The sequence below is a fragment of the Batrachochytrium dendrobatidis genome (genome assembly GCF_000203795.2).
Source record: "Batrachochytrium dendrobatidis JAM81 unplaced genomic scaffold BATDEscaffold_6, whole genome shotgun sequence".
Lineage (NCBI taxonomy): Eukaryota > Fungi > Chytridiomycota > Chytridiomycetes > Rhizophydiales > Batrachochytrium > Batrachochytrium dendrobatidis.
In genome coordinates, this window is record NW_006281104.1 from 489,804 (window position 1) to 514,926 (window position 25,123).

General features: G+C 40.0%; 8 protein-coding genes across 8 annotated transcripts; 5 read left to right on the forward strand and 3 right to left on the reverse strand.

Annotated features, from left to right (window-relative positions):
- Positions 1-327: 327 nt before the first annotated feature.
- On the forward strand, positions 328-1,882 carry BATDEDRAFT_88556 (uncharacterized protein; the record flags this gene model as incomplete). The annotated part of the gene is made up of 2 exons (XM_006679120.1): positions 328-636; positions 914-1,882. The coding sequence occupies 2 exons, from the start codon at positions 328-330 to the stop codon at positions 1,832-1,834; spliced, it is 1,230 nt and encodes a 409-aa protein (XP_006679183.1). The 3' UTR covers positions 1,835-1,882.
- A 147-nt stretch (positions 1,883-2,029) lies between these two features.
- On the reverse strand, positions 2,030-2,815 carry BATDEDRAFT_11611 (3,4-dihydroxy-2-butanone-4-phosphate synthase RIB3; the record flags this gene model as incomplete). Its single annotated transcript, XM_006678815.1, has 2 exons — positions 2,030-2,604; positions 2,674-2,815. 2 exons carry the CDS (start codon positions 2,813-2,815, stop codon positions 2,030-2,032), a joined length of 717 nt encoding a protein of 238 aa, XP_006678878.1.
- A 1,484-nt stretch (positions 2,816-4,299) lies between these two features.
- BATDEDRAFT_19571 (uncharacterized protein) lies at positions 4,300-6,459 on the reverse strand. The gene is made up of 5 exons (XM_006678847.1): positions 5,734-6,459; positions 5,037-5,502; positions 4,738-4,954; positions 4,541-4,638; positions 4,300-4,473 (listed from the first exon to the last, which is right to left on the reverse strand). Exons 1-5 carry the CDS (start codon positions 5,875-5,877, stop codon positions 4,331-4,333), a joined length of 1,068 nt encoding a protein of 355 aa, XP_006678910.1. The 5' UTR covers positions 5,878-6,459; the 3' UTR covers positions 4,300-4,330.
- An 830-nt stretch (positions 6,460-7,289) lies between these two features.
- BATDEDRAFT_16613 (uncharacterized protein) lies at positions 7,290-8,556 on the forward strand. The gene has a single exon (XM_006678838.1). It carries the CDS (start codon positions 7,668-7,670, stop codon positions 8,535-8,537), a length of 870 nt encoding a protein of 289 aa, XP_006678901.1. The 5' UTR covers positions 7,290-7,667; the 3' UTR covers positions 8,538-8,556.
- Positions 8,557-8,809: 253 nt separating this feature from the next.
- BATDEDRAFT_24929 (uncharacterized protein) lies at positions 8,810-12,430 on the reverse strand (the record flags this gene model as incomplete). Its single annotated transcript, XM_006678903.1, has 14 exons — positions 8,810-8,984; positions 9,052-9,157; positions 9,255-9,389; positions 9,470-9,779; positions 9,886-10,001; positions 10,094-10,220; positions 10,304-10,426; positions 10,530-10,691; positions 10,781-10,843; positions 10,910-11,051; positions 11,122-11,225; positions 11,334-11,387; positions 11,496-11,710; positions 12,088-12,430. The coding sequence occupies 14 exons, from the start codon at positions 12,428-12,430 to the stop codon at positions 8,810-8,812; spliced, it is 2,175 nt and encodes a 724-aa protein (XP_006678966.1).
- A 2,000-nt stretch (positions 12,431-14,430) lies between these two features.
- On the forward strand, positions 14,431-16,500 carry BATDEDRAFT_35087 (uncharacterized protein; the record flags this gene model as incomplete). The annotated part of the gene is made up of 10 exons (XM_006679039.1): positions 14,431-14,839; positions 14,928-15,007; positions 15,082-15,165; positions 15,267-15,336; positions 15,450-15,560; positions 15,658-15,739; positions 15,842-15,988; positions 16,073-16,161; positions 16,238-16,314; positions 16,384-16,500. The coding sequence occupies 10 exons, from the start codon at positions 14,431-14,433 to the stop codon at positions 16,483-16,485; spliced, it is 1,251 nt and encodes a 416-aa protein (XP_006679102.1). The 3' UTR covers positions 16,486-16,500.
- Positions 16,501-16,654: 154 nt separating this feature from the next.
- On the forward strand, positions 16,655-21,946 carry BATDEDRAFT_88913 (uncharacterized protein; the record flags this gene model as incomplete). The annotated part of the gene is made up of 1 exon (XM_006679121.1): positions 16,655-21,946. The coding sequence occupies one exon, from the start codon at positions 16,655-16,657 to the stop codon at positions 21,944-21,946; it is 5,292 nt and encodes a 1,763-aa protein (XP_006679184.1).
- A 267-nt stretch (positions 21,947-22,213) lies between these two features.
- BATDEDRAFT_88559 (replication factor A subunit protein RFA1) lies at positions 22,214-25,007 on the forward strand (the record flags this gene model as incomplete). Its single annotated transcript, XM_006679122.1, has 7 exons — positions 22,214-22,368; positions 22,706-22,740; positions 22,812-22,917; positions 23,016-23,664; positions 23,744-23,896; positions 23,967-24,326; positions 24,417-25,007. The coding sequence occupies 7 exons, from the start codon at positions 22,214-22,216 to the stop codon at positions 24,888-24,890; spliced, it is 1,932 nt and encodes a 643-aa protein (XP_006679185.1). The 3' UTR covers positions 24,891-25,007.
- Between the last annotated feature and the right edge of the window lie 116 nt (positions 25,008-25,123).

Below are 25,123 nucleotides of genomic sequence, written 5' to 3' on the forward strand. Positions count from 1 at the left end.
CCTGGTGCAGGGAAAAATGAACATACTCCAATGCTTTGTGCATTGAATGCATTGTCAGTGGTAGATGTTTGCTTTGAAACTATGCTTTCTTTCAAGTTTTGAAAATCAACTCCATGTGCTGAACTAGACGAGTCTTGAGCCAGCACAGTTTGTTTTTTAAAATACGTATTCATCTGAATATTAGAGAATAGTGCAAGTAATGAATAGATTCAAGCGCATGAGCTAAACTTGAGGCAGGCATTGGCTGGCAGTGCCAGATTTCCTGAGGACAGGTATGCAGTTTTGGCTGCAAACTTTGTCAATGAACTTGGCCAGACAACAACTTCGATGGACGCAGCGCTGAGTGCGATTGCGACCACATGTCCTTCAGACCAACGTCCCGCAAAGTACAAGGAACAGCTGGATTCTCTTTTAAACCTAAAGTCAGCTTCAGATGTATTTGAGCAGTCTCGGGTATTTATTCTCCATGCTGTTCAGGACTCTATTGGTCTTGTTTTGTCCAGACAGCTGCTTCAAGATTTTACCTCTTTGTTCTTGACATGGAGCAAGGAAAATCCAGACAAAGAGAGTGTCAAGAGTATATGGCAGTTTATGCTTGAGCGTATGGCCTCGAGAGCCGTTGCTTTTGAGGAGCAGGTATGCTAAAGATGAGATCGTGTATTGATATATACAATGGCAGTATCCAGTATAGCGTTGCTTGTCATTTCCCTCTATCCACTACATCACTACTTGAAATGAGCAAGTTGATCAGCATGGTTACACTATTAAAATATAGCTGTTTAGTGCTTTTTAAAAGGTTGCTCAGACCCTTGCATCTTGATTGCTAGTATTTCTACCCATCTAGATCCAAGTAATGTTGTGTCGGATTCAATAGATTCGAGTATAAAAATCTAATATGATTATCTACTGATAGATTGCTCAAGTACGTGAAAATCTGGCAGATCTTTTCGAGGCAGAAGAAGAATGGACACTTGCTGCCAGAGTACTCCAAGAAATCTCGATGGATTCTGGGCATCGTACCATTACACAGGACTACAAACTAAGAATTTATATTCACATTGTACGCCTGTTTTTAGAGGATGAAGATGCAGTTTCTGCCGAAGCTTATTTGAATCGAGCTGCACTACTTTTCCCGGACTCGCAAGACAAGGTAATGCAACTTCAATTCAAAGCATGCCAAGCACGCATGTTGGATTTTCGTCGATCGTTTTTACAAGCCGCATCCAAATACCTTGAACTCTCGTATATCGTTGATCTGCATGATTCTGAGCGAATCAATGCCTTGATACAGGCAGTAACATGCACGGTTTTGGCTGGTGCTGGTCCGCAGCGCACTCGTATGCTTGCTGCTCTATATAAAGACGAGCGAGTTCGAGAACGTCCAGAACTTAAAGAATCTGGTGTTTTTGCTATTCTTCAAAAAATGTATCTTGGTCGTGTTCTTCGATCATCCGAAGTTTCTGAATTTGCTGCCACACTCAAACCCCATCAATTGGCCAAGTTGGGAGATGATACCACCACTGTTCTTGATCGTGCTGTTATTGAACACAATCTACTGAGTGCTAGTCAGCTATACAACAACATTACGTTTGAGGAATTGGGTGGACTATTAGCAATTTCTGCTGAACAGGCCGAACAAGTTGCAACCAAAATGATGGAGGAAAATCGGCTTATTGGAACTATAGATCAAATTGATCGACTAATATATTTTACTCCTTCGCATGTGTTGCCAACTTGGGATACTCATATATCAGGCGTTTGTTACCAACTGGATGCCATTATTGATGGATTGAAAGAACATCATCCTGAATGGGCTACCAAGGCACTGGCATAATACTATTGGACTCGCATTATTGACTAATAAAGCAATGCTTTGACTTTTTGCAACGGTGAATATGTGGCATAAATCTTGGGCTTACAAGATTTTGGTTAGGATTCAAATTCAAGAGACGGGATCGAATCCAGTCGGATTTAAAACCACCATCAAAACATGAAAATCAAGTTTTATTTAATCAGAATATCTAGAAAATCACACGCCATGACGGATTCTGTATTCCACAAGATCTTTGATTGTAATCATTTTCAGTGAGAATCTGGAAGCAAAAACACGTAAATCGTCTCTGCGAGCCATTTTGCCATCATCCAATACAATTTCGCAAATAGCAGCCACGGGCTGTTTTTTTGTCAGTCGGCACAGGTCTACAGCAGCTTCAGTGTGTCCAACACGTTTTAAAACACCTTCTGGCACAGCACGTAATGGGAATACATGTCCAGGTCGTGAGAATTCAAACGGGCTAGCAGATGGATTCGCCATGTTTTGAATAGTCAAAGATCGATCTGCAGCAGAGATTCCCGTAGTAACACCATGCAAAGCGTCGGTGGATACCGTATAGGCAGTTCTAAGAGACTCGTTGTTGTTTTCAACCATAAGAGGGAGTTTTAAGCGATCTAAAACTTCACCAGTAGCTGGTGCACAAATCAAACCACTCGTGTATCGAATCATAAATGCTGCTTTTTCAGGTGTAAAATCTTCTCCAGCAATGATCAAATCACCTTCGTTTTCGCGATCTTCATTATCAACAACAACAAGGAATTCACCCTGACCTGAACGTATACAAACATTTTAGTTTTGGATTTTAAAAACACGACACAATAGTATTTAAACAGGCTTACGAAATGATTCAAGAGCAGACTCAATCGAGTCGAATTCGCCGCGTGCCAAACCATTGGCTGTTGCTGAAGCAGAGTCGAGAGCTTGAGGAATAGTTTCATTTCTATAGTAGTTTGAAAGTCGAGCAACCTTGTGTATATTCATAAACTCGTCATCTGCATATACCAATTGTCCATTTTTGAAAACAGCGGCTATCTCTGGTCCACAAGACGATTCGCGCAACAAAGATCCCAGAACATCTATGCATGTATATAGAATTTACTAAAATGCCATGACTGCCCACTACAAAATGAATTATAGCGGCTACACAAACACATGTCAAAATATACCTTTCCAGTGGAGTGGGGTTCTAACAAAAACAATATCTGCTGGTGAGCCCGTCTCAATTATACCACGATCTGGTACAAAAAGTGCATCAGCTGCAGCTGTAGTGATCTTTTGAATAAGCGATACTGCATTCAGACTAGATATATATTGGCAGCAATCTAAATAAGTAATAGACACAAAATTCTTGACAGTTGCAATTGAATGATAAACCAACACACCTAGTTGGCAAGTTGCTCGAGTTTTGGCAGACAAGTGGCCAAATATCCATTGTTCCTGTAAGTGCATTTCCAGTTGCAATCAAAGAGCCTAAAATTTGAATGCAAGGTCAGCCATATAATAAAATCAATGCATTCAGTAAAAACCAAGATTCTAGTCAATTCATAAAGCTTGCCTAATGGAGCAGAAAATTCTGATTTGATGTCAGCAGTAGTTACAGCAATCTTGCAAACAGGTGTTCCAGCTACAACTACAAGCCACTGTCCTTCTGATCGATCGATGGCCACATTTGGCAAAAGATTGCTTAGATTGGATTGACATGAGTCTAGCAAAGGAGTGTATAAATTGGACTGGCCAACACTGTTGGATAGAATGATCAAAACACTACTTAGTTTTTGATCGTTTGCTAAACTCGACTTTGCATAGCTGGACAGGTTTTCATGATCCATCAGCACAACAAGAGTGGTGAATCCTCGTCGTACCAATTTTCTTGTCAGACTTTCCAGAGCAGACATCATATTCTAAACAACCAGAATTATTATGCAACATTAAAACACTTGTGATGAGTGCATCTCAGTTGGGTCAATAGTCAAAATCGTACCAGCTGTTTAGCATCGTAATAAGCCGAAAGGCTCGAGTCATTAGCAAACAATGCTGAAACGGATGGAACATGGATAGCAGGATTGATTAGTCCTGGCATGGCCAAAAGACTATTGGATGGAGTGATTTGAATGGTCGTAGCAAGGTCGTTGCTGGGTGCTGCGATGGCAATTTGGCCATTGTGTTGAATAGTTAGCGATGTATTCTTGACAAGATCCAATTGACGGCCTTTCAAATAACTGATCCCAGTCAGCACAGTAGATGATGCAGTACTGGGCAGCAAGGCTTCCATAAATGCCATTCGTATACCAACCAGACAAGTAATGAATCAGCTCAAGAAAATTCAAATTTATCAAATATTATAATTCATTATTTTCTTGATTGCATTAATGGCTCTGCATGTGGTTTGAAACTTTAGAATTCAACATTCTTGGTGGTTCAAATATTTCGTGCTCTAACAATCTATTGCTAACCAGAATCAATTTCCAATTAAATTCGATTCATTTAAACAAAATCTTACGGCGCAGACTTTTCATCCCTATAGTCTTCGTCAAGACTTTTATGAAGTGGCAAAGTTACCGAAGTATCCTTTAGGGTAGATGATAATTCTGCAGACTGCTGCATCTTGGCAAGACTATATACAATCCCGCCAGTAAAAGCTATCAAAAGTTATACGAGTCAGTTTAAACGCATATTTGCAATAATCCGGTGGAAACTAAAACTTACCAAACAAAACACCCATGATACTTGCAAAGTTGACAACCGCATCAAAAAAGATCATTCCTGCAACGGCAATGGGCAACTTGTTAAGAGCCCCAGCCATACTAGTAGAAACAACATTATTTCAAATGTAACAAGTAAGCATCTTGAATAAAATAGCGTATTCCAATTCTTCAAAGCAAGCACAAACGTAGTGGAAATACCTGTATGTTGTTGAAGATGTAACTCGTACACACCACGACGTACTGTAACTGATTCCAAATGCAGACACACTACTCACGAGAATTCCAATCGAAAGACCATAAAACTCGGAAGAGTATAGATCACTTGTAGAGCCATAGTAGCGATCGTAAAGACGCAGTGCTTCTGGCATTTCATTGATGATTGACATGATCAATAGCGTTGGAATGGACAGTAGATCTATTAAAATACACTGTTAGCATGAATCGTGCAGTGAATACATTTTCAGTATAAAAATATATCGACCAATGCCCAGACATACTATTGTAGAAAACGGTATCAAAGTCCTTGAAGCCGCTCGCCTTGAGTTTTCCCTTCATGAAAAGTGTAAATGAACAGGTCGCTATACAGTTGGAAAACATCCAGCCATACGCAACAACAATATTGGCTTGATTGTCCTTTAATAAATGGCCGGCAGTGATATCAGCCCAGCCAGCTATAATGGACGAGGCCACAATAAGCGAAAACGAGACCAACATCAGATGAGTGACTGCCGCGCCTTTGAGAATTATTCGCTCCGCATATGCAGTAATGATAATCGTCAGATTCTTGAAAATAGTAAAGACTGGAATGGACAGAAATTGAAGTGACTTGGATCCAGTATAAATCATGAGCACCAGCGACAACGACACGATAAACCAGTTCTTGGCCTCACTTGTGCGGAAGGGTCGGTGCGTGAGCAAGCCCAATCCTACGGATATCTCTAATAAAGCCACTGTGATGATGGACTAAATACTCATTACAAATACAATGGATTAGATTAGGACAGTTGAGCCAATATTAAAGCATAGCTATAACTAGAGAGCTGAGAATAAATACATGTATACATGAACATGCAAAAGAGCAGGTTCATGGTATGAATGTGCATCCATAATAAAACGACATGATGAACGAGTGGGCCAATACCCAGCATCAATAAATCATTACTATCAGCCTTGAAAAATTCAATATCAACATACCTGGATAGCCAGCAACAAAAAGTTGAGCTTAAAGTCGTACGAGGACAGCACCAGTTTATTAGTGACAGTCATGAGGATAGAAGCAAAACAGTAGCTCAGAATGGCCAATGGGGCAGTATGGTGGGTTCCTGATAGGATTCTCATGGTTCAGGAACTTTTACAAGTGTGGAAGTCGCTCAAGTTGGTGAAGGTGAACAAAATCAACCCAAACGAGCGATAGTTGCCAACATTCAAACGAATTCAACCATATGAACGCTGAAACAGGGTTGCATGTCAACTGCACACAGGAAGGGCTTCATTTGTGCTGAAAAATAACCAACTTCCTATTGGCAGCCCTCATCAAATCCACTTGTCCTTCCTAAACTGCAAGCTAGTAGCATGTCCATGATATTGACATCAAGATAGTGCCAAAAGTATATTCCAACCGGACCATGGTTTGTATAGCTATACAAACAAAGCATGGCATTCAGACAAGTTGACACATCCCAATTCGAGTATAAACTGTACAAAAAGGCTCATCAGCAGAACAGTTGATCATCATACTACGTGGTAGTCAAATGAGCACTACCGCGTATCAATGCTCTAATACTCGAGCAAATTGGTGCTCCTCAAGGTGCCATTAAGAAACGACACCAAACGGAACTCTATCAAGTGTTATATAGGCAGAGCAAGGATTCGATGCGGATTGCAATCGACCTTTTTTTAAAACTATACGTATTAATATACAATAGAGTAGACTATATTTGTACTACATTATGATCTTGGCACAGCTAGGCCTATGGTTGGCAGCCTTTGTTGTCAGCATGCACGCACAGCTTAACCCTGATTGTACACTTTCAGCCAACGAATTCCTGTTACCTACATACTATGCACCGCCTACTACTAGCCATTACCAAAACATTCAACCTACTTTTACTAATATACTGAGTATCACTGAACTTGAAAACACAGCAGTCAGTTATCTGCAATCTCAATTCAAGTTTGGTCCTGGAATTTCTTTCGCTAAAAAATCATGCTTTCAGGATTCGCAGTCACAACAGTATCACTACTACGCGGTGCAAACAATCAACTCGGTCGAAATCGCCAATATGGTAGCATCACTCGTTTTGGATCCTTATGGCAATGTTCGTACTATGCATAGCAACTGGTTTGATATCCCGCCTCAAGAAATGCAGTCCTTGAATAATCCCTCAACTAGCCTGTCTTTAAACGAAGCTGTTGCATCCCTTTCTGTTATGCTTGGTGGAAATGTCGATCCATCTGCCCTAGGCACTCCAAACAAAATTCCCAATATGAACAGATTCACATACAATCACATCCCTACCGTTTCAAATGGTAACGTTGCGTGCTCTGAAAAGTATTATAAAACTCGGGACGGTATTTATGCAACATGGGTAATCAACATGCCTCTTGGACCATCATGGATCAATGCCTATGTCGACAAGACGACAGGAAAAGTGCTCGGAGCATCCGACTACTCTTCCAAATTATCTTCTGCTACTAGAAATGGATGCGAACCACCTGGGTATCATATTTTTACCAAGGTCAATTATGACGATAATTGGAATCCAACTCCTATACTTGCTAAACGTAATATTCGCCGTTTAAAAAAGCGTACTCTAATCCCAAATACCGTATATACCGTGGTTCCTTTGGGAGGGAAGAATCCACTGCAAACCCCTCCTACACTGGTCTATAATCCTGAAAATATCATTTCGTCGCCTTTTGGATGGCACGACCCTTCTAATGGAGAGGGATCGGTACCATCTACTCGTGGAAATAATGTTGTTTCTCGTTTCCAAATATCTGAGGATAATGATACTCTGACCACTGTCCATTCACAGTCTTTTTATTTCACTGACCAGCCTGACTTGACTCAAGATCCCTCGACTTACATTAAATCTGTTGCCGTTAATGCATTCTATTTGGCAAACATGTTTCACGACATATTATATCTATACGGCTTCAATGAGGAGGCTGGAAACTATCAAGTATCGAATCGAGACTTAAAGGGAAATGAAGCCGATCCAGTCATTATCAGTGTAATGGACGGAGATGAAGAAAATAATGCGTATTTTAACTCTCCTAGTGATGGCAAGCCTGGAATACTACGATTGTTTGTGTTTACTGGAATTACACCAAACCGCCATTCTGGATATGACAACAGTGTTGTGTTGCATGAGCTAACTCACGGAGTTTCTGAACGACTAACGGGTGGACCTGAAAATTCTAATTGTTTACAACAACTTGAACCCAACGGAATGGGCGAAGGATGGTCTGATGCTATTGCGATTGCCCTAGAAATGAAAGAAACCGACACGAGTGCCGATGACAAAATCCTGGGAGCTTATGTAAAACCAAAGACCAGATATGGATTTAGAAAATACCCTTACTCGACTAATACAAAGCTCAATCCACTTGTTTACAGCAGCATCAACGGCGTAAATCAAACTCACTATGTCGGTACTGTATGGGGGACTATTTTATTTGAGGTCTATTGGAGTTTGGTAAACCAGTATGGATTTGAGCCTGATTGGACCAAAGTTACTTCGACCAAAGGAAATGTGGTGTTTTTACAGCTGATGGTAGATGGTATGAAGATTCAGGGATGCAATCCAACATTTCTTAGTGCACGAAGTGCAATCTTGACCGCCGAGAAGTTTAGATATAACGGTGTTTACCGATGCAGTTTGCTGAGAGGGTTTGCTAGGCGGGGACTTGGATTAGATGCCAGAATGATTGCAGAAAATTCAACTTATATTGATGGGACTTTGATTGACAATAATTGCCAGATTCCAACTTGAATATATTACATTAAATTTTATACGTCTATTTTTTAATTTTTTACTGGTGTTGATTATCCACACAAGATTTACCAAGTATTGATGCAAGTCAGTTTTCAGATATTCAAGGGTTTATTATGTTTGAGTGCAACTGCTACTCAATAAACAAAATCGGGTCTTTTTCCATAGTAATATGTCAAAGTAGAAACATCAAAACAGTTGATTCCGAGTCGCGCATTTAAACTGTCGTGTCCAGTCTGACGAAACCAAAGTACTCTATCCAACAAGACAAATCATTCTGTATCAAAAATATGATCGTAGTTTCCAACAATGGTTTCAATCACTCGGCTTTGGTACTTGAGATCAGTTGCGTCAGCAGTGGGCTCTGGTGAGTCCATTAGAGTAGGCCCCCACACAATTCCCAAATTTCCAATTGTCATTTTGTTTGCTGCTGAATGACTTTGTACTCTGTTTTAAAATAGATTAGTTTTGCTTTGAATCCACTCAGTATGTCTATGACACTACTCAGACTTACTTCCACAAATGACCGGCCAAGCATTTTAGGGTGGCGTAATGAACATCGTCAAGAGTGTTGATTAACTCGTGGGTTTGGATTAGTCTCATGCGATCATCGTCAATCTCTACGAATAATAAAGTAAATAGTCGTATGCATTATTATACTAAAGCCTGGTATGTGTAGGTGAATAGATGCAACATCACGATAAAATATACACTCACTGGAAGCATCAATAAGCTGATAATACATATGGCGAGGAAGAAGAGGCTCGGGAAGTTCTCGGAAAAAAAGCTTGAGAGTACCAGTAAGCGCATGGATATCATCCACAAGCTGATCAAGTCGAGCAGATGCCGGATCTAATATAATCCACATTTTAAAATGTACTTGGTTAGTTCAATAAAATTAATTCATCCAATTCTTATGACACAATCGTTACCCTTGTCCAAAGCTTGTTTAAGTTTTTGCACTTGGTTGGTTGATCCAGAAACACGATACAATCCAGGTAAATTCATTCCAAATGATTCAATGTACTCGATAGAACGAACAACTGGAATTGGAACTGGATCTGCAGAGGTATCGTTTTGCATTAGTTGGTTTAAAGGAATTCCAAAACAATTGCCGCTTGAGCTATGGGTGGAATGAGAAGTCGGCAAAGTGCGCATTGTGTTAGCCTCGGCAGTAACCGATGATGTGCTTGTGGATGTCGACTCATTTGAGTTTTCTGTCAAACTATGTGATATAGCGCTCTAAATATCGCACATTGATAAAATAAGACCAATAGTGATTAGTTGTACAAATTCTACTAAAACATGCACAAAGATAAACGACTATTCAACGCCCACACAAATATACCTTGATGGGTATGTATTCACGATCGCTCTTGTCGATTGGTTTGGTTTTTGTCAATTCTTTAATCATTTCTTCATGATCAAGTCGAGTATCTATACTTTCAGTGATATGACTTAAGCCTATACAGTCAGTTGATGTCAAGTTAGATTATGGTTGAACCCCAATGCAAAACAGACTATTAGTAGTATTAGATTTGAACAATTGTGGCTACCTTCAGTGGCTTTGGTAGGATTCATGATTGCGTCTTCATCCATTTTTTGCTCCATAGTTAGCTCACTGTATCTTACAATAAATTGAGATAAGCGATCATCTGCTTCATCCAGCGTTTGTTTCAAATTCTAATAGCATATAAAAATCAAAAAAATTAGCCATTATTACCACATGATATTATTGTGCAATTATAATTGAGGTTCAAACATACCCTAACAAACTGTGGAAGATATGTATTGTAAAACTCTTTACGAACTGAATTTGTTATTTGCACTTGGATTTTGTAGTTTTCCTTTGCAGCGTTGGCTTTGGCTTTGAAATCTTCCTCAGTTCGCTATTGGGTTACTTGTGTTAGATGACAATCATATTTCCTAGCAAAACTGTCTTTACAGTATACCAGCGTTGTATTGTAACCAATAGCCAAATGATGTACATACCTTGAAGTTTTTTTCAATTCCAGCCTTGAAAATCAACAGAGGATTGGATGCCGGGCGTGTAAAACCGTATCGTTTCTGATTATTTCCCATAATGCCATTGGCATGTTCTGCAGCAGCAGTTTTTTCCCATTCATCATTGGTGCTTTCGTGTTTTTGTCGTGACTAATTTGTCAAATGGCAAAGTGATGGCAGTGTTAAAAATCAAACATACTACATTGCCAGCATCCTTATTTTTTCAAAATAAACCGTACTTTATCAAGGGTATTGTCTGCATCTTGGACTTCTTTCCATCGACGCGCATGACCTTCTTTAAGCTATATATTTCAAGTGTCAGCCTCATGATTGAATGCCTTGATCAACTATAAAAACATATACTATACATTTTTGCGACTACGTTCGGTATCTTTTTGCACAAGCAGCATTTCTTCAACAAGACTATTGAGACCTTCAGCATATTTTGCTCGGGATGCACCAATCTTTTCGTGGATTTTGCCATACTGCTGCCACATGTTTCCAAACGACCTAGAAATAGAAAAGGCTTAGCAGCTTGATCATATATTCGTATAACCAGACACCATAGATTGATATTTACCCATTCTTTCCTTCAGTTTTCAGTGTCAACTGGGTAATGCGGTACATATTTTTTGCAAATTGCTCTTCAGCCTCGGCACGTTTTTTAAACACACTTACAGCTTCCTAATCAGCATAGACATAAAGCAATATACATTAGTGTTTGATAAATATATTGTAGGGTTAGTATCTACATGCTCAAATTAAACATGGATTAATTGATAATGGTTATACCTTGGTGCTGAGAATTGTTTTTTTGGTTTCACGAAGAAGGATGGGAAACCCGTCCTGAATCAAGTACCAAACATACCCGGTTAGATTCAGAATATAATTTAAAGCATTTCTTAATTAAAACATGTCAGTATCAATGGTTTGTTTCAGTTTGTTTCAACTTACAGAGTATTCAGATAGAGTATTCAGCAATGTTTCTTGTTTGGCATCATCCATTGAAATTTGATCGTTTTCAAAACTCGTGTCATCAGCATGCTTGTCATCATTTTGAATTGTATCATTGTCAAGTTGACTGTTTCCCGTCGACAATACAGACATGCGCTTATTTAGTGTCGATTTATGATTTGATGCATTTCCAAACAAGTACGAATTGGCTAGATCTATTTATAAAAAGTTGCAAGTTTTTAAACCAAAGTTAAAGTCAATATGTGCTACAGAGTGCGGTTCACTCTAGTTACTTTACAACTAGATAGTGTTTATCAATATTGAGTTTCATAGAATGTTTAGATGAAGTGTTCAACTGCCATCATTGGATAGATTTAGCTACTGTGTAATTGGATGCAAGATTGCATTACTAAACCCATACTCATACACTGTAATTCAATTGCAATAGATTCAATAGAAAACAGCTAGTTAAGTAGCAAGCAGCACTCAAAGAATACATATTCGCGAATGTATAATGGCTAAGCAATGCAATGAAACTTCAAAATTGAAACACCATCTTGAACTCAATACTACTAAAGTGATGACAACTTACCAGATCCAGCAGGTGAAACTCGAGGAGATTGACTTGCATCAGAAGCTGCCTCAGCGTCATGTGTGCTCTGCTGGTAGTGCATGCTTCCGTGTCCACCATTACGCGATAAACTCGCAGCAGCACCATTTGGTCCACTTGCAGAATGAACCAACTGCGAAGATATTGAATTTTTGGAAAAGTTGTTCTGGAAGAACGACATGCCTACTCTTTTGCTTATCGTTTTTTCACGAGCAAGGAACTGTCGGGTTGGATTAGCATCAGTGAATTCTGTTGGATCGGGCTCATAATGAGAGTTTTGGCTATATCTGGTAGCCGTTTTGTCACTTGAAGAAGACAGCAGCATGTTTTGCTAGATTCAAGAATATACTGGATATCAAAGTGGCTAAGAATATAACTCGATAGACAGGCTTGAGAAGATATGAACAGGCTGGCCCACAAAACAATTATGCTTTGAACTAGGGAAAGAATAGGAATAGAAAATATATGTTTTCAAAGGGCCAAAGATGGGCAAGATGCTTGGATATAAGATTCAAATAGTCAAAAATGTTGGATCTGTTGTTTGTTGATTTATTATTATGGGGCCAGATATAAACGCGTTACGTATTCTAACAAGAAACCAATCAAGACGATGGGGTATTTACCATTGTAGTCAGCTCTATCCAGACATTGAGCTAGACATGGATATAAAAATGAGTGATATTTCTACAAACAAATGCTAGTCTGCGGTAATATTCTATTTCACGTTGATATGACCTTCTATTCTTGATGGGGATATCAGAGCTGGTAAAACTCCACTCTCCAATCTAAGATGGAGTCTTTTATAGAATCCAAGGTTTGCCAACCCTGCAACATGCTTACATTTAAAGATGAATGCTACCAACAAAATATTCCATTAGAACTGCAACTGTTGCTTCAAGATCATGGACATATCGTTGTAAATCGTTTCAAATATCAGTCTGTTACCCCATTTTAAACCAATCCATCAATCTCTGATTCGGCTCGCTCAATACTCTCCAGCAGCTTGCATTCCATTCCTACAACGACTTGTTCATCGTATCCATGTTTACAGCGTTTGTTGTTTTGACTGCGATTTGTATCAACCCAGAATAATGGAATTTACCATTTCCTTTGTAGAATCTGTCCATAATGTCTGTTTTAATGTAATCTTTTGACTGTTTTTCGATACAAAAGTTGACAATCATTGCTTTATCATCGACTTGACCGCAGTTTGATGAGTTGACAGCACAATCGCATATACACAGGATACGAAATATCAAATCCAATCAAAGTGGAGCATTGTTTGCTGTATCCTTGTCAACTCGGACAATAGCACCACATGGCAATACTTGATAGCAATGTAGACTGTTTTGGTGCTGTGAGATGCAATGATACAACGAGTTTCAGAACCCATTCCAGTATGATGCAGCATATTGCAGACAAACAGTTCATTTGTATCTGGTTGTCTGATACCTTTTACATTGTATTTTGTGGGTCTGTACTGACGAGTCTTGATGTAGCAACAAACAGTCAGTTGTTGTTGACATTCCAAGCGAATCTGGTCTGGATTCCGTTTTTCTTTGGAGATAATGAGATGCCAAACAACTGGTCAATGTCAGCCTTGCAGTGTTGAATGACAGTATTGATTGACAGCAGTTTGAATCGGTTACGTATTTCCATCCAGATACTGTGATATTGGCAAGAAGGATCTTGCAGAGTTGTTGGTTGTTGATGGGCAAGTTGGATATAAAGTTGTTTTCAATCAATCTGTTGACAATCATGATAGCATACTTTGATTTGTATGTACGCAATACTGCTGTCATCTTGTGTATGATGTTTTCTATTCCTACAAACGCATTCCATTTCCAGCTGTTTTTTGTAGACATTTGATGTTGTGTAACAGCGAGGGTGTAAAATGTAGTACAGAAATAGACGACTAAATTACAATTATTCCAACGGATTTAGCACTCTTGTTCAAGTAAAACGGTATCATCCGATATTCATTAAATACAACTGTTGGATGAAGATTGAATTTTTATCCAGAAATACATTTACACCAAATACTATATTATATATTTTAAACCAATCTGACCGAGAAATTGGTGTAATAAGTCTAGTATTAATACTATTGTTGGAAAGACTAAATTCAGCCATGAGTAAATTATTATAACGTTTATACCAGCTGTCTAGCTACATCAATCTCAATATGAAGCAATGACCAAATGTAAGTATAAATCACGTGGTATAATTTCATTTTGTAGGCGAGATTTGAAGTTTGATTTCATATTTGGAAAGGACTGATAGCAATCTATTGGCGACCATAGGACGCATACACCCTCTACAATCATGTCTGAACCCTTTGTCACAGTACTTCGGAAAGCCAATGTAACAGGCATTCAGCCCAGTCTTTGGATCGACGCGCAAGGCACTCTGGCAACATCTGAAATGGACTTGGCTACTCATGTTACCTTGAACCTATCGTCCACATCCAGCAACCCCATTTTCAAACTCACAGATGCATCTGGATACAAAGAATATACTATTTGGACTGTTCTGTTCTTTTTCATGAAAAAAGAGCTGGACCATCCTAGCTACTTGCGACTATTGGGTAAATCAACAAGTGGAAGAGATGCTGCACCAGTGTCTTTTATTGATCGAAAGGACTTGCTGGATTATCTTGCTGGTGCTACTGAATCTAGTGCAAATATGCGACCTGCTGGTCCTTCTAAATCTGACAGTCTTGGTGCTGCTGAAGGTAAAGTGAATGGACTGTTATGGCATCATACTAAAAGTGTTCATCGAGGATACTGGATCTACTGATTAGTCTAATCATGATTTTAAAGTGTCTGCATCAACTACTCAGGAAGCTTTTCTTGGAGATCTTCAGCGAAAACGCATGCTTGTTACTAAAGAAACTCGGATGGTTTGTTATTTCAACGGATACAAAGTCTTGTCATCATGTATACAGTTGTGTTTTTTGACATTCGATATACTTAGGATCTTGAGATAGTCAAACGAATGCAAGTTTTGGAAAAAACTGTCAATACAGCCGCATCAGTCATGTCTATTTCGGGACCCAAGGTTTGGAATCTTTATCTTGTCAATTGTATTCATCTAATCTTGGGATTCAACAAGAGTTGTAATGGACATGGTAACTAACGACGTGGTATTTTAAATTGCAGAATTTTGCTAATATCCAAAAGTTGGCATATGACAAGTTTATTAGAGCAAAAGATGTCCGCTCATCTCAAGGTAGTCAATCTGTATATATGCCAACATACCATGTTTTACCAAGATAAAAGATCTACATTAAAGCCTACACTAGTTTCACTATGCTGAATGTTATTGTATTTACATTAATCTAGCTGCGGCCAAAAACTCTTTGCAAAAGACGCTAAACACTAAACAGGCACCAACTAGTATCAAAAAATCATCTCAAAAACATGCAAAACACGTTTCCAAGCAAGCCAAAGAAAGTATGTTATATTTGCGATTGTTAAAAGTGTTTTTTAAATAGCTGGTTGTTTGGTGGAGCTGATATTCTTTTTTAAAATAATGGCCAATCTATTTCAGTTATGCCGATTATCATTGTTCCTGCTGCAGCACAGTCTGTACTGACACTTTATAATGTCAAAGAGTTTTTGATTGATCAAAAGTATATATGCTATGCATTTTATAAGTGGTGGATGATGCCATGTTTATCCAACTCGATAGTATATTGAAAAGTTGCATATAAACTCACCCATGGTTTGAACAGATTTATTCCTACAGACACGTATCGTAATCGGGGAGAGAACAAGCCTGTGGATGTTACTTTGGAACGTGATCCAATGAAGCTTGCACCTGGAGCACATCAAAAGTTTCTTGTACTGGATTCTGTAGAAACCCTTCGACCGCATGATTGGTGAGCCTATGCAACTTGGCTTGAAACATTGTATTTGGCATACTGTAAGATTTATCAATAGAGTACTGCGGATCTAATCAATAGGGACCGTGTTGTGGCGGTTATTACAATGGGTCAAGAATGGCAGTTTCGTGGATGGAAATGGGAAAAACCAGTAGAGATTTTCCACAATGGTGAGTATTGATCTATTGTATATAGCCGATTGACACTTGGTATACTGATTTGAGATGCAATGGATGAAACCGCCAGTATTGGGATTCAGTCTCAAGTTTGTGGACGAACCACCTCCAGGCCAGGCTTCATTATGGAATGTTGAAAACTTGAATGTGAGTTTTTTAAAGCGAGTGATCTAGAATGTATTGGTAGACGTGATAGTTTACATGTTGTGTTGATAGATTCATCGTTCCAGACGATACCTTGACGGAACAGTAGTATACAGTTTTTGGCAATTGATTGATGGGTATATGAGGGGACCCAAATCGTCTGTATTTCAATAAAATGCAAGTAGTTTGAGATTAGGATTTTGATTGAGAATCAACAGCAACATTTTAAGCCATGATTGCAGAGCAATTTGTGAATTAAAAATGCAGTTTCAAGCGAAGCTTATTCAACACTAGTAAATATCAATTCCTTGCAACACATCGATATAGGCTACGAGGGTAGTGAATGTCTACATTGGTAGAGCCATCTGTACAACAGTTATCTATTGCTACTGCATCAATGGAATTCCAACAGAACGACATTACTACATCCAGCAGCAATGAGTGTCCTTCCAAGACATCTGTGGAGACCAACACTACTACTGCATCATGTTTAATACAAATACCTCCACTCACTCCACCCAAGCCAAAGAGTAGTTCAGCTAAAGCAGCAGTCGGTAGGAGTGGTGAGCCAACCAGACCTATTCCATCCATTCCTTTATGCAATGGCTCAAGACCAGACGAAACACTCAAGCAGACGAGTCATGCCAATCTGACCACTGTGCAGACAAGCAGTTTTGATATGAATAAGAACAAGGAGAGTGTTGATACTACTTGCAGTAGTGGGCCATCCTATGAGTCCACACCCTTGCCTTGTATCGGTTCTAACCAGCTACCTATTCAAGTACCGCGACGAGTTTCTTCCATGGCAGCAGGCATGAGTATGGCGATTGCAGCACAAGCAATGAGAGAAGCCAATCAGACACATGCCATGATAGCACCACTCACTACTGTAGGTGATCGCATTCTATATAAAAACAATGGCTCGCAAGAAAAGCTTGGAGTAGTAGCAAATCCATCATCATCAAGTCTATGTCATGACATTAAAGAGCCAATGATGACCATTACAGAGTTGGATTCGGAAGCCGGCATTGCAGCAACCACCAATGTTGTGATTCCATCATCTGTAGCAGGAATGGTCTTGACACCACCAGCGCTGTTGCCCAAACCCATTCATCTAAAAACACTCTCCAGTTCTACTAATGTAAAACTGGATCAACACATCAAGATCATTCAAACTATACCACAACCCGCATCGCAACCATCAGATTCTGCCAACATGACATTGGATTCTGATGGAGCGAGATGCGCTGAACCCGCGCTGTCAAGCGTGCCCAGCGTGAACAGAAAAGCCCTATCATTGACAATGCCATCCATACAGTCTGAACAGAAGCCAACATCCATTGTACAGCCTCACCTTACCACTAGAGGTTATCTTGCATCCCATCAACTTTTATTAGAACAATCACATTCTCTCGCAACTCAAACACCATCATCGGATACTGTCGGCATCAGTGTGACGGGCATTGGTTTAGATACGAACTACAACTCAATGCTTGGCACTAACTCTCATCGCATTTACAACAATAACAACCGTTCAAGCTCTCGCTCAAGTACATCAAGCAATGGCAGCATTTATAATAAAACTCGTTCAGACTCTGGTCGCTCGCAGTCTTTGGCTAAACGCATATCATCCAAGGTCATGAGCATATTCTCATCCCGCAAGACTATAGCTGATCATCCAGAGTTGGCAGGCATTGATGAGCTGAATGAGCCTGAATATATCAATCAACCGCCTCATACTGGTCTTGCAGATCATCAAACAGCCACAACCCATTCTGACAACTTTACAGTAGGAAGAACATCAGTAGAATCCAACCACTCTGCATTGTCATATCAATCAACATCGTCTGCCAAGACTTCTGGGTTTGAAAAGCGTCTGTTTGGATCGTCCAAGATGAAGCAATCTCATACCAACATCAAAAGCTTCGGCTCTGATTACAGCCTTGGTCACATTGATCCCTCCATACCATCCTCAAGCAAGTTGCTTCCTGAAAGCAATCCTTCTTTACGTTCCTTGGCATCGTCATCGCTTACTACCACCATTCCTCCATCTAATGTCACTCGCACTCTTGAACCTTTCAATCCATCCATCGTATCATCTGCACCATTGGACTCACTTGATCACTCTGTCAAGGTAATTATTTATCAATGCGACACTATGTTGGACTCTTGCGTTGTACATGTAACTAACCAAGTATCGAATCATGTAAATTTGAAAATCAAGACTTTGCTTTCTACACAGAATGTTGATTCCAAACAACAGTCGCCTATCACTATTTCTGCTGTTACTACTGCCAAGTCCAATTCAGATCCTTCTCCTGTGTCTGAACTCCTCACTTACCCGGTTTCTTCCGTATCCACAACATCCCACTCAGAAAATACAAGCATTGAAAAGTCCATTCCACCATTGCTTTCATCTTCACTTGCACCATCATTGAACCATTTTTCCACAGTGGCTGCGGATCCGAGTTTATCTAATACTGGCTCAAGTCGTGCCAAATTTGAATCCTTGAATCACGCTAAACCATCACTGCCTTGTAATACCAGCGCAACTACATCAATGTCTATGCTACCCGTTTTACTGGTCGATCAACCATTTGATTTATCATCATCTATATCTATTCCGCCTCCAACATCTATATGGTCACCGTTATCGACTTGTGCTGCGTCATCCATTATTCCTCAGTCACATATGATGTTTATGTCATCGACATCGTCCAGTATAGCTGCTACTGCTCCTTTAGGAATACCATTGTTACTCGACTCGCCTATGCTTGTTTCGACTTTGGCAGTATCTGTAGCACCAGAAACTTTGACTACTTCAAACATTACCCATAATTCTACAACTTCTTCATCTCAATTGATTTCCGCTACCGCGCCTGGTATCACTACCTCTGGTGGCTCAGGTTCATCCATACAACTGCCTTTAGTACAGATTTCTCCTTTGATGGAATTCGAATCTTGGACACCACAGGATCTTGTACACGATCAGTCTCTTGCATCTAGTACAACTGCCATGCCTAGTAATATACGGCAATCTAGCATGCATGCGACATCATCCCCAGTGAATATTCCAGTGCCTTTTCCCCATCAGCTTTCACTAAGCGCCAGTATACCATCGTCACATATGTCCATGCCAAGGCCTGTTAGAATTAGCAGTAGCACCAGTCCTAACTACAGAGGAAGGCTTTTAACCTCTCCTCGTACCATTCGATCCCCATCTTCCTCTCCGCCCAAACATTTAACAGACTGGAATCCGTCTATTTCTCCTGTTGCTTCCGAGGAAGAGCTTAGTGATTTTAAGAAATGGGTGCTGACTCGTGAGAATACAGATGTTACAGTTCACTCGATTGTTGCCAGTCCAGTTACTTTGAAAAAAAAGAATTCATTCAAACGAACCAAATCGTTTGCTGAGCGTCATATCAATATTACTGCTGCATCACCCAAACACATCAGTTTTGACATGGTTGCTCATTCCAATACTATGCATGGTAATCAGAACCGTTTTACTAGCCTCAGTGATAATGATAGCTATACCAACACGCTCGATACGGATTTGGAAACTAATGATACAAACCCAAAAAATGTGTTGCCCATTTTTGACGAGTTTTCAGAGGGTGATTTGATTCAACCACAGCTCTCCACGGACCATTCTGCCTCGTTATCTAGCAATCTCAACACGAGCCCAAAGTCGGAAAAACTACTTCGTTCTCATGTGTATCGTAGTCGTAATCTGAGGCGTGGTTTATTTGCAAATGATCCGTCACGAAAGACTTTTTCAGACTCTAGCCCTGATACGAGCAATGTTTCTGATACTCTCAAGGTATCAGATGATGAAAAGCATACAGACAAGGATCAATCTACACAAAAGTCTGAGATTGCTGATCCTGCCTTTGCAGAAGTTTCACAAGACGTTGATCCTATGCCATCGCTTCAGTCTACAACATTGGCTTCAGAGTCGATGGCTGTCAATGCATTCATGCTATCTCCTACAACCGATTCGCTTGACCTGGCATCTATTCCTCCAGAAGGCACTGCACGTCGTCGTCAAACCAAAAAAGCGTTTGCTGCTGTAACGCCTACAGTGGTGCATGCTGACTTGACCCATCCCTCAACCAAATCACTTCTTGGTCCAATAGAATCCTCTGACTTTAAAAACTTTAATGATAGTTATTCCGACGATGCCTCAGATTCATCCGAATCATCCGAATCTTCATCAGAATCTGTTTCACCAACTTTTTCTTTGTTACCAGCACTTAAATATGATGCTGGAAATACCCCTCGACTTCTCACCTCGTCCAAGAGTTTAGATTTGGGCGAACTGGAACGCAAACCTATTGGCGAGTTTCAAAAATCATCTTCACTTGCATTACTTTTAGAATCTTCTTTTCATTCTTTTGTCAAATCAAAGCATAGTGTTGACAAGACGAGTACAGCAAATTCTCAATCATCCTCAGCAAATCCTACAGCTTCAAGGACTTCTACAGACCGCTCATCCACCTCTACCAAACCAAAACATGCATCCAAAGAACCCAGTAATAAGCCATGGAATTGGATCAAGGATGTACTTTATCCCAAGAAAAGCAAATCCGTCGTGAAAGACGTGGATACGTTTAGCAATGATAACAATCCATATGATCATGATTGGAACCCATACCCACAAGATTCTTTAAATGGCGAATATGGTACTGGAGATGGATCTGTACTATCCAATAGTGGTTATGAGTGGTCTGGTGGCAGATTACCATCTGATGATGAAAAGAATATTTACAAACTATCGCATATGAAGCTAGCACAGCTAGGGCGGCCGTTGGAACATCAGGTGGCAATCTCTAATCTAATGATGTATATCTTGAGTGTGCATGCGGATGTGACGCTGAAACGTCGCGGACCTCGTGTGCGCGGTTTGCGTAAAGGAGGGAGTCGCCGTCGCATGCGACATCAACAGCAGCAGGAACACATGCAAAGCCAACAAGAAATGTATGATGGCCAAACTGACATGTCATATTCTTCTACACCTCAACAGCCACTGATTGACATGCAATCAGCGGGTCAGCTCGCTGTTGGGTCTAAATTTATCCCACAGCCTGCTTCTTCTGTATTTGCCAATGATACTATGTTTAGTGGTAGTTATGGTGAATCTTCTCAACTGCAACTCAATGGAAGCAGCACATTATCTGAACTTGACAAATCTTCCAGGACAAAATCATATTCAACGCAAACCACCTTGAACCCTGACAAGGAAACTGCAAATGCACAGCTAGATCACGCCAGTGCTAAAGCAAATGGAGATGGCGGTCAAAGTGATAGCGATGGTGAAGAAGCAGACGATGAAGATGAGAGAAGTAGCGGTGATAAATCTGCGATGCAGTCTTTAGAAACCACTGGATCAGCAAAGTCTAAATTGAATCATGTAGGGAATGGCATGATTTCTGGACGACACGGTATGAGTCAGTCTCGTTCCTCTGCACCATCTAATACATCAAGATCTGGTGTATGGAATCAACTCAAACGTTCAGGTTCTCCTCCCTTGACAACGATGCTTCAAAAGCCTATATCGAATACGAGCGATAGTACCCAAGATGAAGATGAAGACAATGTACCTTTGGGTATGCTACAGGGCCGTCGGTCATAGCAGTTTACGCATAATACACTATTGATATCTTTATAAGCATCAGACAAAGGATCGAATCTATTGACCAAGACTGGGATGAAATTCTTACTCTTGACCTTTTTTGGACCAATACAATCCTGGTTTGATATTTTGTTATAATTAAACTCTTGTAAGACATTTGTAAATGAATAGCAATTCAACCGTTGCTGAAGCGTAGAGATTGGTTAAAGCGAGATTTATTGAAATTTGAGAATCTTGAAATTGGCGAGTTGACTTTACACAACAGTCATGAATCCACAACCAGAGATTTCTCTCAGCACTGGAATCTTTCAGTCCAACAATGAGTTGCCAGAGGGCACTGCTTATCCTGAAGCCATTGTTCAAGTGCTTAATATCAAGAAAGTACCCAATGGACAAGGTCAGCCTGGCATGGAGCGATACAGGTATATTGTGCTGTTGGATTGGATTGGTTTATATGACTGCATTGAGGAGAGCTGTTACAAGTGATAAATGGTTTATTTATAATCATGAGTTGGATTGCAAATGGTTTGACCAACTCATGAGACGATTGTATTGAACTGCCAAATTGGCTGTTCTATTGCACTCTTCACTACAGCTCTGCTTGCAATTCATTGTCTTTATAATGTCATGTCTTGTATGTGCTCTAATGTTTAGCCTGTGAATCTGTACAAACGATCTGGTCTGGCATCAACCATTCCATTTCATTGTTGGAATTTCGGACATTTTTATTCCGGCCCTCTAAACTGCTTTGCTCATCAGACTGATGATTTCGGACGGAGTCAACTATATTCAATGTAAGTTTGATTCTGCACTATTAGTCCATACTGTCCGATTTGTCATGGAACTTACTTTTAGTATGATTCAGCCATGATCGCATCACAGCTGAATGAATTGGTTAGTTCTGGAAGCATCACCAAGTTTGGAATCATTAAACTACAAAAGTATATTTGTAACACTGTTTCATCCAAGCGGTGAGTTTGCTTTTTGTTGATATTCAACATGCTGTCTGAGAACATCAAAGGTGGCTTTGCAGATTACCAACTTGACATCTAATTTCATTTATGATTAGTATTTTAATTATTCTTGCATTGGAAAATTTGACTCCATTCAATGATACTATTCAACGAGTTGGAAATCCTGTGAGTTTGGATGGTAATACTGTTACAGATCCTAATGCAGCTACACACGCGCCAGCAGTTGGTAGTGCATCTACATTCGGACAACAACATGCTCCTGCCTTACCCACATCCTCCTTTTCTCGGCAACAGGGACAGCAACCCATGGCATTACCATCCAATTACAACCAGCAGGCGGGTAGATCTGCTTTATCTGGTAGTGGTAGCAGCAATATGCCTTATGGGGGCGGCGCTTCTACTGTTAACAATGGAGATACCGCAGGTCCATATTTTGCCATCAAAACTCTTAATCCATATCAAAACAAGTGGACAATCAAGGGTGTTATTATCAACAAAGGATCTGTTCGTACATGGAACAAGGCTGGCCGCGAAGGCCGTCTCTTCAACTTTACTATTAGTGATGACTCGGGTGATATCAGATGCACTGGATTTAACGAGGCTGTGGATATGTTTTATGAAAGCATTCAAGAAGGTCAAGCCTATGTCATTTCCAAAGCCATGATCAAGGTTTCTAATCCAGCTTTTAACAAGGGCGGCCATGATTATGAAATGACAATCGATCCTCATACAAGCATCACTGTTGTAAGATTGATGTTTCTAAATGTATGAAATTGATTCTGCTTGAACTGACCAAAAACGTCGACTTTTAAACTATTTTCAGTGTAATGATCCTAAATCTATTCCTCAAATCAAGTACAATGCTTTAACTCTTGACCGTTTGCTCGAGGTGGAAAAAGATGCAGTGATTGATATCCTTGCAGTGGTCAAGGAATGTTTCCCCGTGAGCGAGATCACCACCAAGGCAAACAACAAGGTAATGTACTTTTTGATATTTACATGTTTTTGGATTGTTAATAAATGTGTTGTTTTTCATGTATATTTAGCTCAAAAAGCGAGATTTGAATATTGTGGATGAATCGGGCTGGCTGGTTCGCTTGACCCTTTGGGGAAGCCAAGCAGAAACGTTTGAGCATTCTGATAATCCAGTGATTGGCATCAAAAATGCTCGAGTTGGTGATTTTGGAGGACGCACACTGTCAGTAGCTATGTCGTCTACTCTGACCTTGAACCCAACTATGCAAGATGCTTTTCGTCTTCGTGGCTGGTTTGATGCCAAGGCGTCAAGCATAGATTTTCATACTTATTCTAAAAGTAGTTCTGGTGTTACTAGTGGTAATTCAACACATAGCAACCTCAAGACCATTCAACAGATTCAGGATGCCAATCTTGGCAATGGTGAAAAGGTAAATCTCGACATGATTTTACTGAAACCCAGCAGATTTGAGTTGCCGTATATGATTTCGAGTGCTCATGATGAAACTATCGATCATTAGCCCGACTATGTTTCACTAAGAGCATTTATTTCGTTTGCCAAACGGGAGAATTTATGGTACCCAGCTTGTCCCAACGAAGCTTGCAGAAATAAGAAAGTTGTTGAAATTGGATCTGAATGGCGATGCGAAAAGTGCGACTCCAACTATCCTCATCCAGTTTATCGATACATTACATCTTTTAGTGTTTCAGACTACACAGGCCAAACATGGCTTCAGGCATTCAACGAAACGGTCGAAAAGGTTTTGGGAAAAACTGCCAATGAGATGCAGAAATTGGTTGACACGGACAAGGATGAGTTTGATCGTATCATTGAGCAGGCAATATACCAAGAGTATGTGTTTGACGTTCGGGCCAAAGCAGAAATGTATCAAGATGCCAAGAAGACGAGACTGACGATTGTTGAGGCTAAAGAGGTGGATTATGCGGCAGCAAGTCGGGAAATGCTGGCCACGATCAGCAGTGTATTGGGCTGAATCTAGTCACTTGTCTTGACTAGTTTTATTCCGACTTGAAGCGTGAATAGGTTGCATTCCAAATGAAATTGGGATTTTATACCAAACATTGAATAAAGGAATCTGCATATTGAATTGAGTTGAAGATTTGAAACTGAGCCAAGTCGCGCAATTTTGATTTTTTGATTTTTAACACTTTACATTTGCATCACTCAGGTAGGAGAATATCGACTGACTTGTCGATTGACTTGTGG